The sequence below is a fragment of the Chelon labrosus genome, assembly GCF_963514085.1.
Source record: "Chelon labrosus genome assembly, chromosome: 17".
Classification (NCBI taxonomy): domain Eukaryota; kingdom Metazoa; phylum Chordata; class Actinopteri; order Mugiliformes; family Mugilidae; genus Chelon; species Chelon labrosus.
In genome coordinates this window covers 24581025-24593564 of record NC_140350.1, presented here as the reverse complement: position 1 = coordinate 24593564, position 12540 = coordinate 24581025, and the positions used below count along the sequence as shown (strand labels likewise).

Genomic DNA, 12540 nt, shown 5'->3' with positions numbered 1-12540 from the left:
AAAGCTCCCTTGTAAAGCAGCACATAATTCAGTTCAGTGTAGTATCGACTTTCCTGACTAAAGACGAGTGGCCTCTATTTATTTCATCACTTGCCTCCCGAGGCATGACGGCCTGACCTGCACGATGACTGGCCTCCTTCCTGCTGAGTGGCTTTGATCATTTTGTCATGTCAAATCAGTCAAAAGGATGGCAGGATGTACAAGTGATGGTTTAGTCCGAGTTTCAGTCAAGACATGACGCCCGGAAATGTCTCCTGCTAAGAAACCAGCTGCTGGAAGACATTTCACTTCCCACACAACTGTTGTAGTTTTTGCTGATTTGAAAACTTAAGGTGAATTTGTTGTTTTCTTAAAGTTGTTGGCCGTCAGTTAAATGTGGCACAAACGTGTTCATTAAAGTATAAAATCCTGCTTATTTCAGAACCTGAAGCGCGTGGCGGAGGTTTGGATGGACGAGTACGCCGAGTACATCTACCAGCGCCGGCCCGAGTACCGCCACCTGTCCGCCGGAGACATGGCGGCGCAGAAGGAGCTGAGGAACCGACTCAACTGCAAGAACTTCAAGTGGTTCATGAGCGAGGTGGCCTGGGACCTGCCCAAACACTACCCGCCGGTGGAGCCTCCTGCTGCTGCATGGGGAGAGGTACAGCACGTGCCTCGACAGTTTTGTGAACTATATCTGCAACCTCTGGTCACTGATGCTGATTCTTGCTGTATGAATGATGTGTTGTAGATCCGTAACGCTGGCAACGGGATGTGCATGGAGAGCAAACACTTTGTGTCGGGGAGTCCCATCCGCCTGGAGAACTGTGTGAAGGGACGGGCCGAGGTGAGCTGGAGCCACGGACAGGTGAGCACACCCCACTACATACAGCCCTGGGTTTCCTCTTGTCACTTGTCAAGTCGTCTGTAGAGTTATCTGCTTGTTGTCTGGGTGTTGCTGCCTGTTTTTACCAGATTCTGTGTACCTTGAGTTTCACTCAAGGCTTTGCCGCAATGTGTAGTTAGATTTCTGCAGCAAAAGCTACAGCGCTAAGTTGTACCTACGGCATACATCCGACACAGAACCATAAATCTGCCTAAAGATTAATGATGATTTGGCTGAAGGTCTAAATAGAACTACTACACTTTAACTGCTCCAACTTTTCGTTGTGAGGCAGGTTTCCCTGAACGTCAGGCCGTTCCTCTCTAAGAAGAATCCTGAGATTTCACCATTGATTATACATCGTTTCCTTAATCATATTTCTTCAGTTAAACGCACATAAACGTCGCTCATAAACAACTCACACTCAGGAGCTTCATTATCTTTGCACCGTCCTAAACGACTGTGTTGGTTCTCACACGTCACTCTGACGATCTTTAAGCTGAGCTCATAATACAACCTACAGCATAATGGATTGAATGTCCTCTTTTGTTTCCACAGCTGAAATACTGCACCTCACAGCCCTGACACTTTAATTGCTTTAATCTCAAGATGCATTGTAGTTTAATTTGTGTCACCGTTGCGATTTGTATTCGGAGCCCAACGCAAAATGGATCTGCTGCAACTCACAGGAGGCCATCGGGGCAGCCGTCCCTGTCGGGTTTTTGAGAGTTTGTGAGGCAGAGGAGTGAAGTCACTGATGGTCCAGTTCATTTACTTTCAGATAACAGGAAGGTCAAACAGCAACAATATTGAAAAACAGCAGAACGAGATCGTTTTCCCATTCCAGGAAACTAAACACAAAGACGAAAGGCAGGCGTTTGCACTTGTGTTGACTGCAGACACACTGCACAAGTCAAATTAAGCTGATTTCAGCTAATCACTGAGTTCATGTTGATGGTTTTAAAGCAACTTTAAGATACTTTGCAAACTTTGATCGTGGATGTTTTTACTGATTGCTTCAGTCCATCGTTACTTTGTCGACACAGTGCTGACTAATGAACATTTACAGAACTTAGAGAGTTGGACTGCTGTGACACCAGGTCAGCTGTTTTCTAGTGTCGATGAGCGGCCCCCAGTTTTTCCTCTTGTCCCCCATCGATGACACCAGTCCAACCCCTGCCACAGGCTTTTCAGCTTATTCAGCACGTTGAATCAATCTGAGAGATGTCTCTGACTGGCTTTTCTCGTTCAACATTCAAATACAACGAGACAATCATCTATGGGTCAGCTTCCCAGCTAATAGTTGCTCTTCCAGTTTCCGGAACAGCTATTTCCTGTATGTACCAGCTGGCTGTAGTTTTCGTGTGAAAGAGTAACTTTTTTGGCCCAGACAGAGTCGATGTGAGACGGCAGCCTAGTCAGCTTTCACTGCTGGTAGATCTCTGACGTTTAGTTTTGGGTGTCTTTACCTTTTATTCTAGGTCTTAGCTGCCCTCCAGCCTCTGACTTCACAGTTTCCATTTACTCTCAAAGGATCACTTCTGTGTGCAGCAGGCAGCTGAACCTTCCAGACACAGAGATAGCTGATGAATGCTGTAGTGTTTTGCAGCTTTAAAGCCAGATACTGGATTCCCATGGTGGGCCGTGCATTTTCCACCTAGTCCTTCAATGACCTCCAACCTCATTAAAACACCTCTTAATACGATCGTTATGACGTCATTACTATAGAAACCATCAAGACAATAAAACAGGACGTTGCATCATAGACAGGTATCTCATATAGAGAGATGAATGTCGTTACTAATGAAAGAAACTCACTTAGAACAATTCATAAAGTCTCCTCTCACTCACTGCAGCCACCAGCGCCACATACGTCAAATCCAGCAGAAGCCTCAATGTCGACCCAATAAAATGACAAAAATATACATAACAGATGTAAATATAATTCATTTTACTCACCAGAACTTTAGAAACTATTCAGAGTTCTCCTCAGAGCCTGTCAACCAAGGGTAGCGCTCATAGTTGCTGACCTGAAAGTTTCCCCGGCTGGGTCAGGCTAGCGAGCTCCAGGGTTGGGCGGCCTTTCCTCACAATATCCAGCTTTTCCTTCAAAGGCCTCCATGAAAATGTCTTTCTAAGAAGATCTGCAACCAAAAGGATAGCCTCTCCTCCTTCCTCCATGGTGGCTTCAACAAATAGCTATCAAAACGTTAACGTTGTGCAGCTAGCAACAGATGAACATGAACCGCTACCTTCGCTTAAAGGGAGCGGCTCTCTGACCGTCCAATCAGAGGATGGTAAAACACTGACGCTACCGTAGGACACAGAGAAGGACTAAGAATACCAACTAGAAATGTGATTGGTTGAAGGAACAGCGTCATTACAATGTGTTTCAGTTTTAATTGTGAAGGCCCAGCAACATGATGATGAAATATGATTGGATAAAAGCTCTAATGCTAAGTTACACTGACAGATGCACCACAGCTGAGAGACTGACAAGATTAATGGGAAAATATTAAAATGTAAGTCAGTGATTTTGAGGTTCAGGCCAGTTAGGCTAGTTTTATTTTTTTGTTTTTATGCAGCATTAAGAATATGAATATCACGCAGGTCGTGTTTTCAGCTTTCATATAGCCCTGAGGCCTGAGGGGATGTTCAGCTTGCCAAGAAAATAATCAGCACACAAGTCATAATGGCCTCAGTCATTCGGTTTGATTGGTTAGATTCATTATTATCCACAGGGGTTGAACTGTTTTTAAATGAGCTGATTTCAAAAGCCTGTATGATCAGCACAGTTCAAATCAATAATGAATACCACAGCAGTAATAATAATAATAATAAGAAGAAAAGTAGTGGCTGAGTATTAGAGTCAAGCCCAGGGGCAGAAGCAAGATAATTAATTGATGTCAAAAACAGGAAAGTGTAGATTAATAATGGTTTTATTTAAAAATCTCCAAGAGCAAGAAAAGTCACTTTTATAGACACATTGTGGAGCATGTTTCGCTTAACTTTTTATTAAAAGTTCACATCTGTGCCTCCTGCAGGTGTTCACATTCGGCTGGAGGGAGGACATCCGAGTGGGGGACCCCATGCACACTAAGAAAGTTTGCTTCGACGCCATATCCCACAACAGCCCCGTCACGCTGTACGACTGCCACGGCATGAGGGGCAACCAGCTGTGGCGCTACAGGAAGGTATGCCCGGGCTGAGGGGGGACTCTGGAGACATACTGGTCTTCTGTTCTTCTTCTGTCTCTGTCCGTCTTTCAATACAAAACAAAGCTGCGACGTAATTACTTCAAAATAAATGACTTCAAGGCCTCTTCATCATTCTAACATATTCCAGCCTGAAGCAGATGGGTATTTATAGGAGCTCATTAAGCTGGATTTAAGATGTTTTTTACTAAAAGTGTCATTCAGGAGGCCACGTTTGTTATTTCTGGAACATTTGTGTTTGTTGCCGTAAACGACAAGATGCAAACTTCAAAAAAATAATTAGAATGCATGGAGGAAGTCGTCTGCATAACGAAACGCTTCCTCTGGAGTAGATGGAGCATGTTTGAAGTATTAAAACTATGAAGGACAATAAGGACAGCTGCATTTGTGCCCTTGGTGGCACGTCTTCATCACTTATACCACTCTCATCACTTCACATATCTTTGTATTTTGATTGAATCTTCTCTTTTTAATCATAAGAGCAAGTACAGTCAAAAGAATGCAAAATAAAAATAGAACTCACTAAAGCCTCGTAGCACTGTACCGATTAATAAATCTCTTAATACGTGGCTCAAGTTCCACTTTACTGAGTCCAGTGAAGTATTTAGTATTTAGTATAGAACTCTCTCTATCCCATGATTAAATCCACACCAGGCCACGGCTGTGCTGTGAAATGAGCCTGAACTGTTTTGCTTAGCTTAGCCCACCGTGCTGTCACCAGCTAATATTGGACTTTGTCATTATTCATGATATTCATGAATATCAATATGTATATTCAGCCTCCGCCACTTCAAACCTTTTGTTCCACTCAACTCTACAGTCTGTAAATATTTTTTTGTACCTTTAATATTAAAGCGCCGCACCCCTTCACCACCCAGTATGCATTTTATGCATTTCTGCATAAAAATGAACATCAGTGGATTTTCAGTGAGGTGTGTGAGGTAACAGAAACTTAACCTCTCTGTTAACTTCTGATCAGCAGCTCGGCTCATTCCTCAGTCCAGAACCGCTTCAGTTCTGAGATGTTTTCAGGTTTCTTCACATGAACCCCTTCCAAACTCTTTAGAGATGATTTTGTAACCCTTTGCAGCCTCTTGACTCTTTTTCCTGAGAGGTCCTAAGAATCATACACTCCCATGAACATGTGACTGTGACAAATCTCTCGTGTTCTTTAAACAACACCTGAGTCTCATCTTCTGAACAGACTGACTCTAATTTGGCCTTGAAATCAACTTCGTAGAGAAGCGCTTACTTTCGCCTCTCACAGATATGTAATATTGGCTCATTTTCCTTAATAAACAAATAGCAGTGTATAATATTTCTGTTTCATCTGTTTGATTAGGTTCTCTTTGTCTACCTTGTGTGAAAATCCATTGATGAGTTATTTAGGGTTGAGACACTATATATTGTTGTGTTTAATGACTTGAGGTTAAATGTGGTTGTGTTTTTTGGGGGGAAAAAATGGACGCCACATCTTTACTTTCTCCCACTGGTCAAAGTGGAGCCACGTTATGGATGCCCCGCCCACACTTCCTCCAGAATCACTCACGTTTTCATTTAATTAATACTACGCTCTGCTCTACCTCCACCAGTTACAAAGAGATGTTGGATTATACACTGTACTTGTTTTTATTTTTATAATCTATCGTATCCACGGGACCGCTTCATCGAGCGGTTGTCATGGCGACTGTCAATTACCATGACGCCACATCCTGTTTTTATTGCGTCAAATAACTAAAATGAAACTTCATGGGAAAATTGACACTTGAACGTACATTAGCATTATAGAAACCATCCTTGAAAAAAAAAATGTTTGACATGTATTTTAGTGTTTTAGTTTGGTCCAAGTCCCGCCCACTAACACAGAGGGGGTGGAGCTTATGACCTCTGCAGCCAGTCACCAGGGGGAGCTCTAAATGATTTGAGGAGTTGTCATGGCGTTTACAGTCTAGCTGCTGTCGTGACTTTACCGTCATCTGTTTTGCGAAATTTGTTCAGGCAGAAATAAAAACCTTCAATTTCAACCTGTTCAAACTTCTATTACTTCAGTAATTATGACAGCTTTCTCTTTACTCAGATATAAATGAATGGTTTAAATGATATGACAGGAGGAGAGCTGTAATCAATTAGAGTTAATATACTCAACATGTTCTTCCTGTTTCTCTCCCTCGTCATCTTTCAGGATAAGACTCTGTTTCACCCCGTCAGTAACAGCTGTGTCGACAGCAACCCCAGCGAGCGACGGATCTTCATGAACACGTGTGACTCCTCCTCCCTCAGCCAGCAGTGGCTGTTTGAGAGAACCAACGCCACCGTGCTGGAGCACTTCAACCAGGGCGCCAACTGAGGCCCTGCAGCATCCGAGAGGAAGGACTCACCAAGGCGCAGAGCTGCTGCTTCTGCTGCTGCTGCTGCTGCTAATGTGGGCGTTTCCTTGTTTACCTGGCGCTGAGGTGACAGCTGTTTCTCTTTGGGGTGCGTGGAGTGAAGTGGGACGGGACACTGTTGGCGGGGGGGGGGGTGTTGGTTTAACCCATCAGACTAAGCTGAGCTCTGACTGATGGGTTTGTGTTTAAAAGTGACTTTGTGTGAGATGTCCTGGTTCTGTCACAGTGGTGCCGTGGCAGCGGGGCCGTCTCGATTCCTGATTTTCTTCATGATTGATAATCCGGCGTTCCTCTTCATTTCTTCTGTTTATTTAGGCCCCCCCACCCACCCCGGCCCTTATCTGTTGCCTTTCTTTTCCTTTTTTTCTTGTCAGTTTTCTCTCTCTATCCTCTAACTCCACCTCTGCCTTCTGTCTCTCCTGGTCAGCCTCTGCCATCATGTCCGTCCCTATCTGCCTGCTTGACTGCACCTTTGCCCACCTCTTCCATTCTCCCTCTCAAATCCCCTTATGTCTCTGCAGCTCTGACAACCTCCCAGGGGGTTGAGCGAGGGGGGGTGGGCTCCTGCTGAGCCAAAGTCATCCTGACACCTGGGTGAAGCCAGGCAGAACCACTCTGAAAATCACCCGGCGAATTGATTCTCCCTGTGTTCTCTCTCTCACCCCCCTCTCAGCTTGTAGTTCCTCCCGGTCTGCAGGCAGAGCTGCTTCGGACGTAGCCGTAGCTGGAGGTTGACATTGATAACCTTATGCACGAGACGAGCTCAGTTTTCCTTTATTCTCTTCATTCCTCGCTGTATTTATTGATGAGTCATTCACAGATTTGTCACTGTGCCACGTTCTTCTTATATCCCTCAAAGGCGAGCGCTACCTGAAGCCAGAGTCTGTGCAGGATGACTCCTGCTGAGTAATGGCACAGTCAGACTGGATTTAACTTCCCGGTGTGAGCAAATTGACCTCAGCAGTCTGACCTTTGACCCACAAAATGACAGCGAATCAGAGTTAAGGGTGCGGCCCTGTCATCTGTTTATGCCCCCCCCCCCCCCCCTGCTTTTCGCCACACCACATGTTTACCGGGCAGGACTTCCTTCGCTCTGACTGCGCCATGTGACCTTGTTTGCCGTTATGCCGGTGATATTTGGTTGCGGGAGCTGCCGTCACACCTTTCAGAGTCTCCCTCTGCGTTCTCGTCCGCTTCCCAGCCAGTCACCGGAACGACCTCGTCACAGCCGGCGAGCGTAGGGGTCACGCAACGGACGCCTGGATAGCTCGCCGCATGACTAACGGCGTGACTGGCAGCCCGGCTGATTCACAGCGGGGCCGCCTGATTGGCCGACGCTGACACATCACGGGATGAGAGACGATTTACTCTGGACGGGCCCGTCAAGGTAGCTCCAGGATTGAGACGAATGTGAGGGTTTAAAATGCATAAAGCACTTATGGAAAGATAAACTTGAATGAAATCTTAGTGCCTTGTTGGAAGAGGACTAGATGCAGGTGTGTGTATTTGTAGAATGTGTGTGTGTGGGTGTGTGTATGCCGGTGTGTGTGTGTGGTCCAAAAACTAAAAAAACAAAAACCCAGATCAACGTAGAGAACAGTTCAGTCAAACCAGGAAGTGGCTTCGTCACTGAGAAGACTTCTCCTGAGTCTCTTGGAATCAGACATGAACTGGCCTCTGGTGCAGGACCCTGAACGCACCGCTGGCTTTGTGATTCCTCGTGAACACACATTTAACTGCTGGCTGTGAATAGAGCTAAAGAGACTTTTTTTTCCACCAATGAAGCCCTAAGAAGACCTTTGTTATGTTTTAATCACGACATGATGCTGTGTTGGTTTTTGCTCCTCGCCCGTTCAATCCAAAGTACTTTAATGGGAAAGGAAACTACCTTGATACCAGTTTTACCTTCCATTCTAATGAATCTCCTTTTAGTTTTTTATTATTAAATGTTCTTTCATCTTTATGGTTTGATTCTGTGGTTCAGCTGATGGTGATTTACCTGTTTGACGTGATGGTCTGGGACGTTCTGGTCTGTTCTCTCTAATCCGACTTTGCGAAGCTGCAGCAGAGTGTGTGGTGGGCCATTTTAATCACCATCAGACCAGGTAACATGCTCTGCTGTATACTAACACCTCTACAATCCTTATACACCTTTAGTCAATGTAAAGGTTTTTTTTGTTTGTTTGTTTTTTTGTCCCAGTTTAAAAAAAAAAAAAAAAAAAGCAAAAACTATCTCACATTTAAACCAGTTTAGCTGCAAAAACCAGATGTTTGGATTGGAAGTCTTTGCATTTCATTGCAAACCAAAGCGATAATGAAGAGAAAATGTTGCACATTTAATCCAGTTTTAAAATGATTCCCACTTTTGCACCTTGAACAACAGAGGCTATGGTCTTTATTTAGTTTATTTAGTTTACTTTATTTAGCAGCTTGCACATTGCCAGATGGCTCAGAGCTGCTTCAGATCACAGAGTCACTGCAGCGGCCAGGTTTCCACCAGACGACCCAACAGGACCAAACTGAACCGGCGTCAGACGTTTCCTGCTCCCCTTCTTATCTTTTGCTCATAATCCAGCATCTAGAGCTAATGAGTGAAGTTCTGTTTGGAGCTGTGGTGTAACCGAGGGCTGCTCATGTGACAGATTATTTAACACAAACACTGTATTTGATTTGCTGAGGGGTGGATACACACGGCAACGTTTTGGGTTGAAATGAGACACAGAGACTTATTTAGTATTACCTGGTGTACCTGTTAGTGTTTACTCCCATCCCATCCTGCAGAGATCAACTGAAACCTAAATGTTTGACAAAGAGGAAGCATAATAATCGCTCCGTTTCCTCACCTCAACTACTTCTGTCTCATTGCTTCTTATCTGGAATACAAAAAGAGGAGGCAGGGAGGAGAATGTTGAACAAAGAGACATCGTTCAAAGCCGCTGACATTTTAAAATGACATCAGTTAAAATCTGACATGTAGCTGCATCATCGTCTATTGTTCTGTTTTAGCGTTGTTGTTTTTTTTATTATAGGTCTTTGTCAGATAAACCCAACGGTGTCGATGACATCTTATGCAGTATAATTACTTTTAATCCAGTTGACAACATGGTTAAATATTCTAGACGCCCCTTTTAGACGCCACAGGTGCAATTAAAATAAATAAAAAAGTCTGTGCTCTCTTAACTTATCAACAGGCGTTTTATGCACTTTTAAAGGCTCGAAAAGAGGACGGAGAGAAGAGGAATGAGCTCTTTGTTTTTCACTAAACAAGCTTTGATGAAGCAGCTGATGAGGACAGAGGAGCATTAAGCAGCTAAAGAGCTAGATGTATTTCTAAGGTGTTGGTGGAGAACTACTGCCACTTCATATTTCCCAAAGTCGCCCCAAAACATTTATTCATGCAGCATTGAGCACAAACTATTATAGAATCAGTGTTGGCAGATGTTAAATCAAGAAATATCGTACTGTCACTTTAAAATGATCCAAACTATGGTATGAACTAATACAGCTTGAACAATCACACGCTAGGACAGCGCATTTAAAATCAAAGCTGTTGTGTGTGCATGGAACTGTAAGAACCTGAGGAATAAACACGGAGGCCACTTGAATGAATATGTCTGTGAAGGTTCTCAGTCATCCAGGTCATGGTTTATCCAAAAAGCAGTTGGACTCGTAGAGTTTTTCTGAGGAGACATTTCACCTCTCATCTTAGTAGCTCCTTCAGTTCTAGGGGACTGGTGGGAAGTTTGAGGTTTAAATAAGAAACTCTCCCATCAGGAACTTACTTGTTTGTGTAAACAACCAGAAACCAGTGCAGCCGTTGAGGAGGGACTGTTTGTCCCCCTCCTCTTGTCCTGTTTATGATACTCTCACGTCCATTATCAGTCAGAGGCTCCAGTCTCAAGGTGTGAATGAGGTTGAAACTTCTTGGGGACAGAAGTTAAAACTGTATTGTAAATTGATGGCTGATTAAATCTCAGTCCACCTCTTCTGTTTAGTGAAGGTTTTTCCAAGTTGACATAGATGGCTTCCTTTACTCCTCTTTCAAACCATCTGTCTTTTCTGGCTTAGATTTGGACCTTGTTGTCTTCAAAGCAGTGTCCTTCGTCCTTCAGGTGTAGATGGACTGATGAATCGTTTCCTGATGAGCTGGCTCTCCTGTGTTGGTCCATGCGTTTGTGGATGGGTTGTTTGGTTTCCCCGACGTACAGACAACCCACATTGGATCGTATAAATATAATTATGACACCCTTAAACATCTGGCAACACTGTATAGAATCATCCTGTGCACCGTACCCGCCTTTAAGAAAACTGAGTCACTATCAGGTCTCGACATTGGCAACCCGCTGTTATTTAACATTCGTCTGGAAACGTCAGCGTCTCCGTCCTCGATCAGAGCAGATAAAGATGATAAAGATAAAGAACTGTTCTGTGGGACCGGATCCAGGGGATTAGGAGAAAACTAGATAATGTCCTGAGTTTTATGAACCTCTCTCTCCCCAGCAGCCATTTAAACAAGAACAGAAAAATCAATCAGGTTTCACTGAAGAGACGAAGGTAAAGTCTCGTTATGGAGATCTACCCAAGATGCTGCCGACTGTATCCCTTCAAGTAACGTTTACTAAACTGAATAAGCTTATGAAAGCAATTTCATCTATGGTGGTGAAGTATTAAATGATATTTTTTGTTGTTTCTTTTATTAAAATATCAAAATACATTTGTAAGTGTTTACCCCCCACATCCCCCTGATGTTATGGCCGAACTAAAAGCTGCAGAGCAACGTAAAAGAATCTTATTTTATAACAGCGACAGGTTTTTAACGTCTCCGGCCGACGTCGGCCCGTCACACCATGTCGTGTACGTGTGTGGATTTTGATGTGTAGGGAACTGTACATTTTGTATCTCGAAAAAATAAAGAAAAATATCCAATATTTTTTTCTACTGACATCGCAGCTGTAAAAGTGTATTTAGGTATTTAACAAACTGTACAATTAAACTGGAATTGTATGATATTTTTGCTGACAATTGTAAAATAAAAAGGTTTCTATATTTGGATGAAAATCTGTCTCTGTGGTGATGAATTGAAATGAACTTGATGAATTCATTTTATGTTCAAATGGAGAGTAAGTGACGGCAAGAAGAGCCTTCTCTGTCCATACACTAGTTTATTATTTTATATATATATATATATATAGATTTCATTACTTTCTACTGTGTTTTTATTAGTGACATTATCAGCGACTTGTCTGTATCAACTTGACTTTCATCACATAACAGCTGACCATAACAAATCTGAACTCGTGCAACCCCTTATTGTGTGCAAACGTATATTTTGTCTGTATCAGAAGAATTGCATCTGGCTGCACCAGGCTATGTTCTCTTTGTTTCACATCTGCTGTGGTGGGAAACGTACAAGAGGAACTGGAAACTGGAACGTCCACTAGCGACCGATGGTCAACTACAAGCAGATGAACGACGAGTCACAGTTTGCTTTTTGTGTAGACGGTGCTTTAGTTGAAATAGTTCTGTACTACAATACAGTCAGATCTTGTTTTTCATTATTTGTGCCAAGCAATACAGAGCTACATGTGTGATAATGGACATAAACAGATAAACAGTCTTATACAACCTCCTCTGTCCTTCGATCGTGGATTCAGATTGTCAGCCATATCCTTTCCAAGCACTCCTCACCAAACATTACTCATCAGCCTTTGATTGATTTTATCTTTCCTCTTCAGATTTTTTATCCTTAGCCAAGATTAAACTGTCAGTTGAGGGTTTAAAAAAAAAGGTGAACACCGAAATTGTCAGAAGAAGAGTGATCATCAGGTACAACGCTCCACCTCCAAAAAAAAAACTGCTGCAGCCAGAGAGGGCAAACTTAAAATTTTTACTTAACAAGTTACTTAAATGGCAGAAACCACAACAGTAGATCCAGCAAACAGATCATCTGACAGAAGCATTTTAAATACACTGCCTGGCCAAAAAAATACTCACCACCTGGATCTAACTAAGCAAATATGTAGGAGCCTCCTATTGGATAATTACTGCATGGGTGATTATCTTTCAGCTGACA

General features: G+C 43.2%; 1 protein-coding gene across 1 annotated transcript in view; it reads left to right on the top strand.

The window, feature by feature from the left end:
* galnt10 (UDP-N-acetyl-alpha-D-galactosamine:polypeptide N-acetylgalactosaminyltransferase 10 (GalNAc-T10)) overlaps nt 1-7438 on the top strand; it is an 89799-nt gene extending 82361 nt beyond the window's left edge. The window contains exons 9-12 of the mRNA XM_084564642.1: nt 422-643; nt 734-850; nt 3910-4059; nt 6263-7438. Of these exons, the coding sequence (XP_084420768.1) occupies nt 422-643; nt 734-850; nt 3910-4059; nt 6263-6427 (654 nt within the window). The 3' untranslated portion in view covers nt 6428-7438. The remainder of the gene's footprint in view (nt 1-421; nt 644-733; nt 851-3909; nt 4060-6262) is intronic.
* The last annotated feature ends 5102 nt before the right edge of the window (nt 7439-12540 follow it).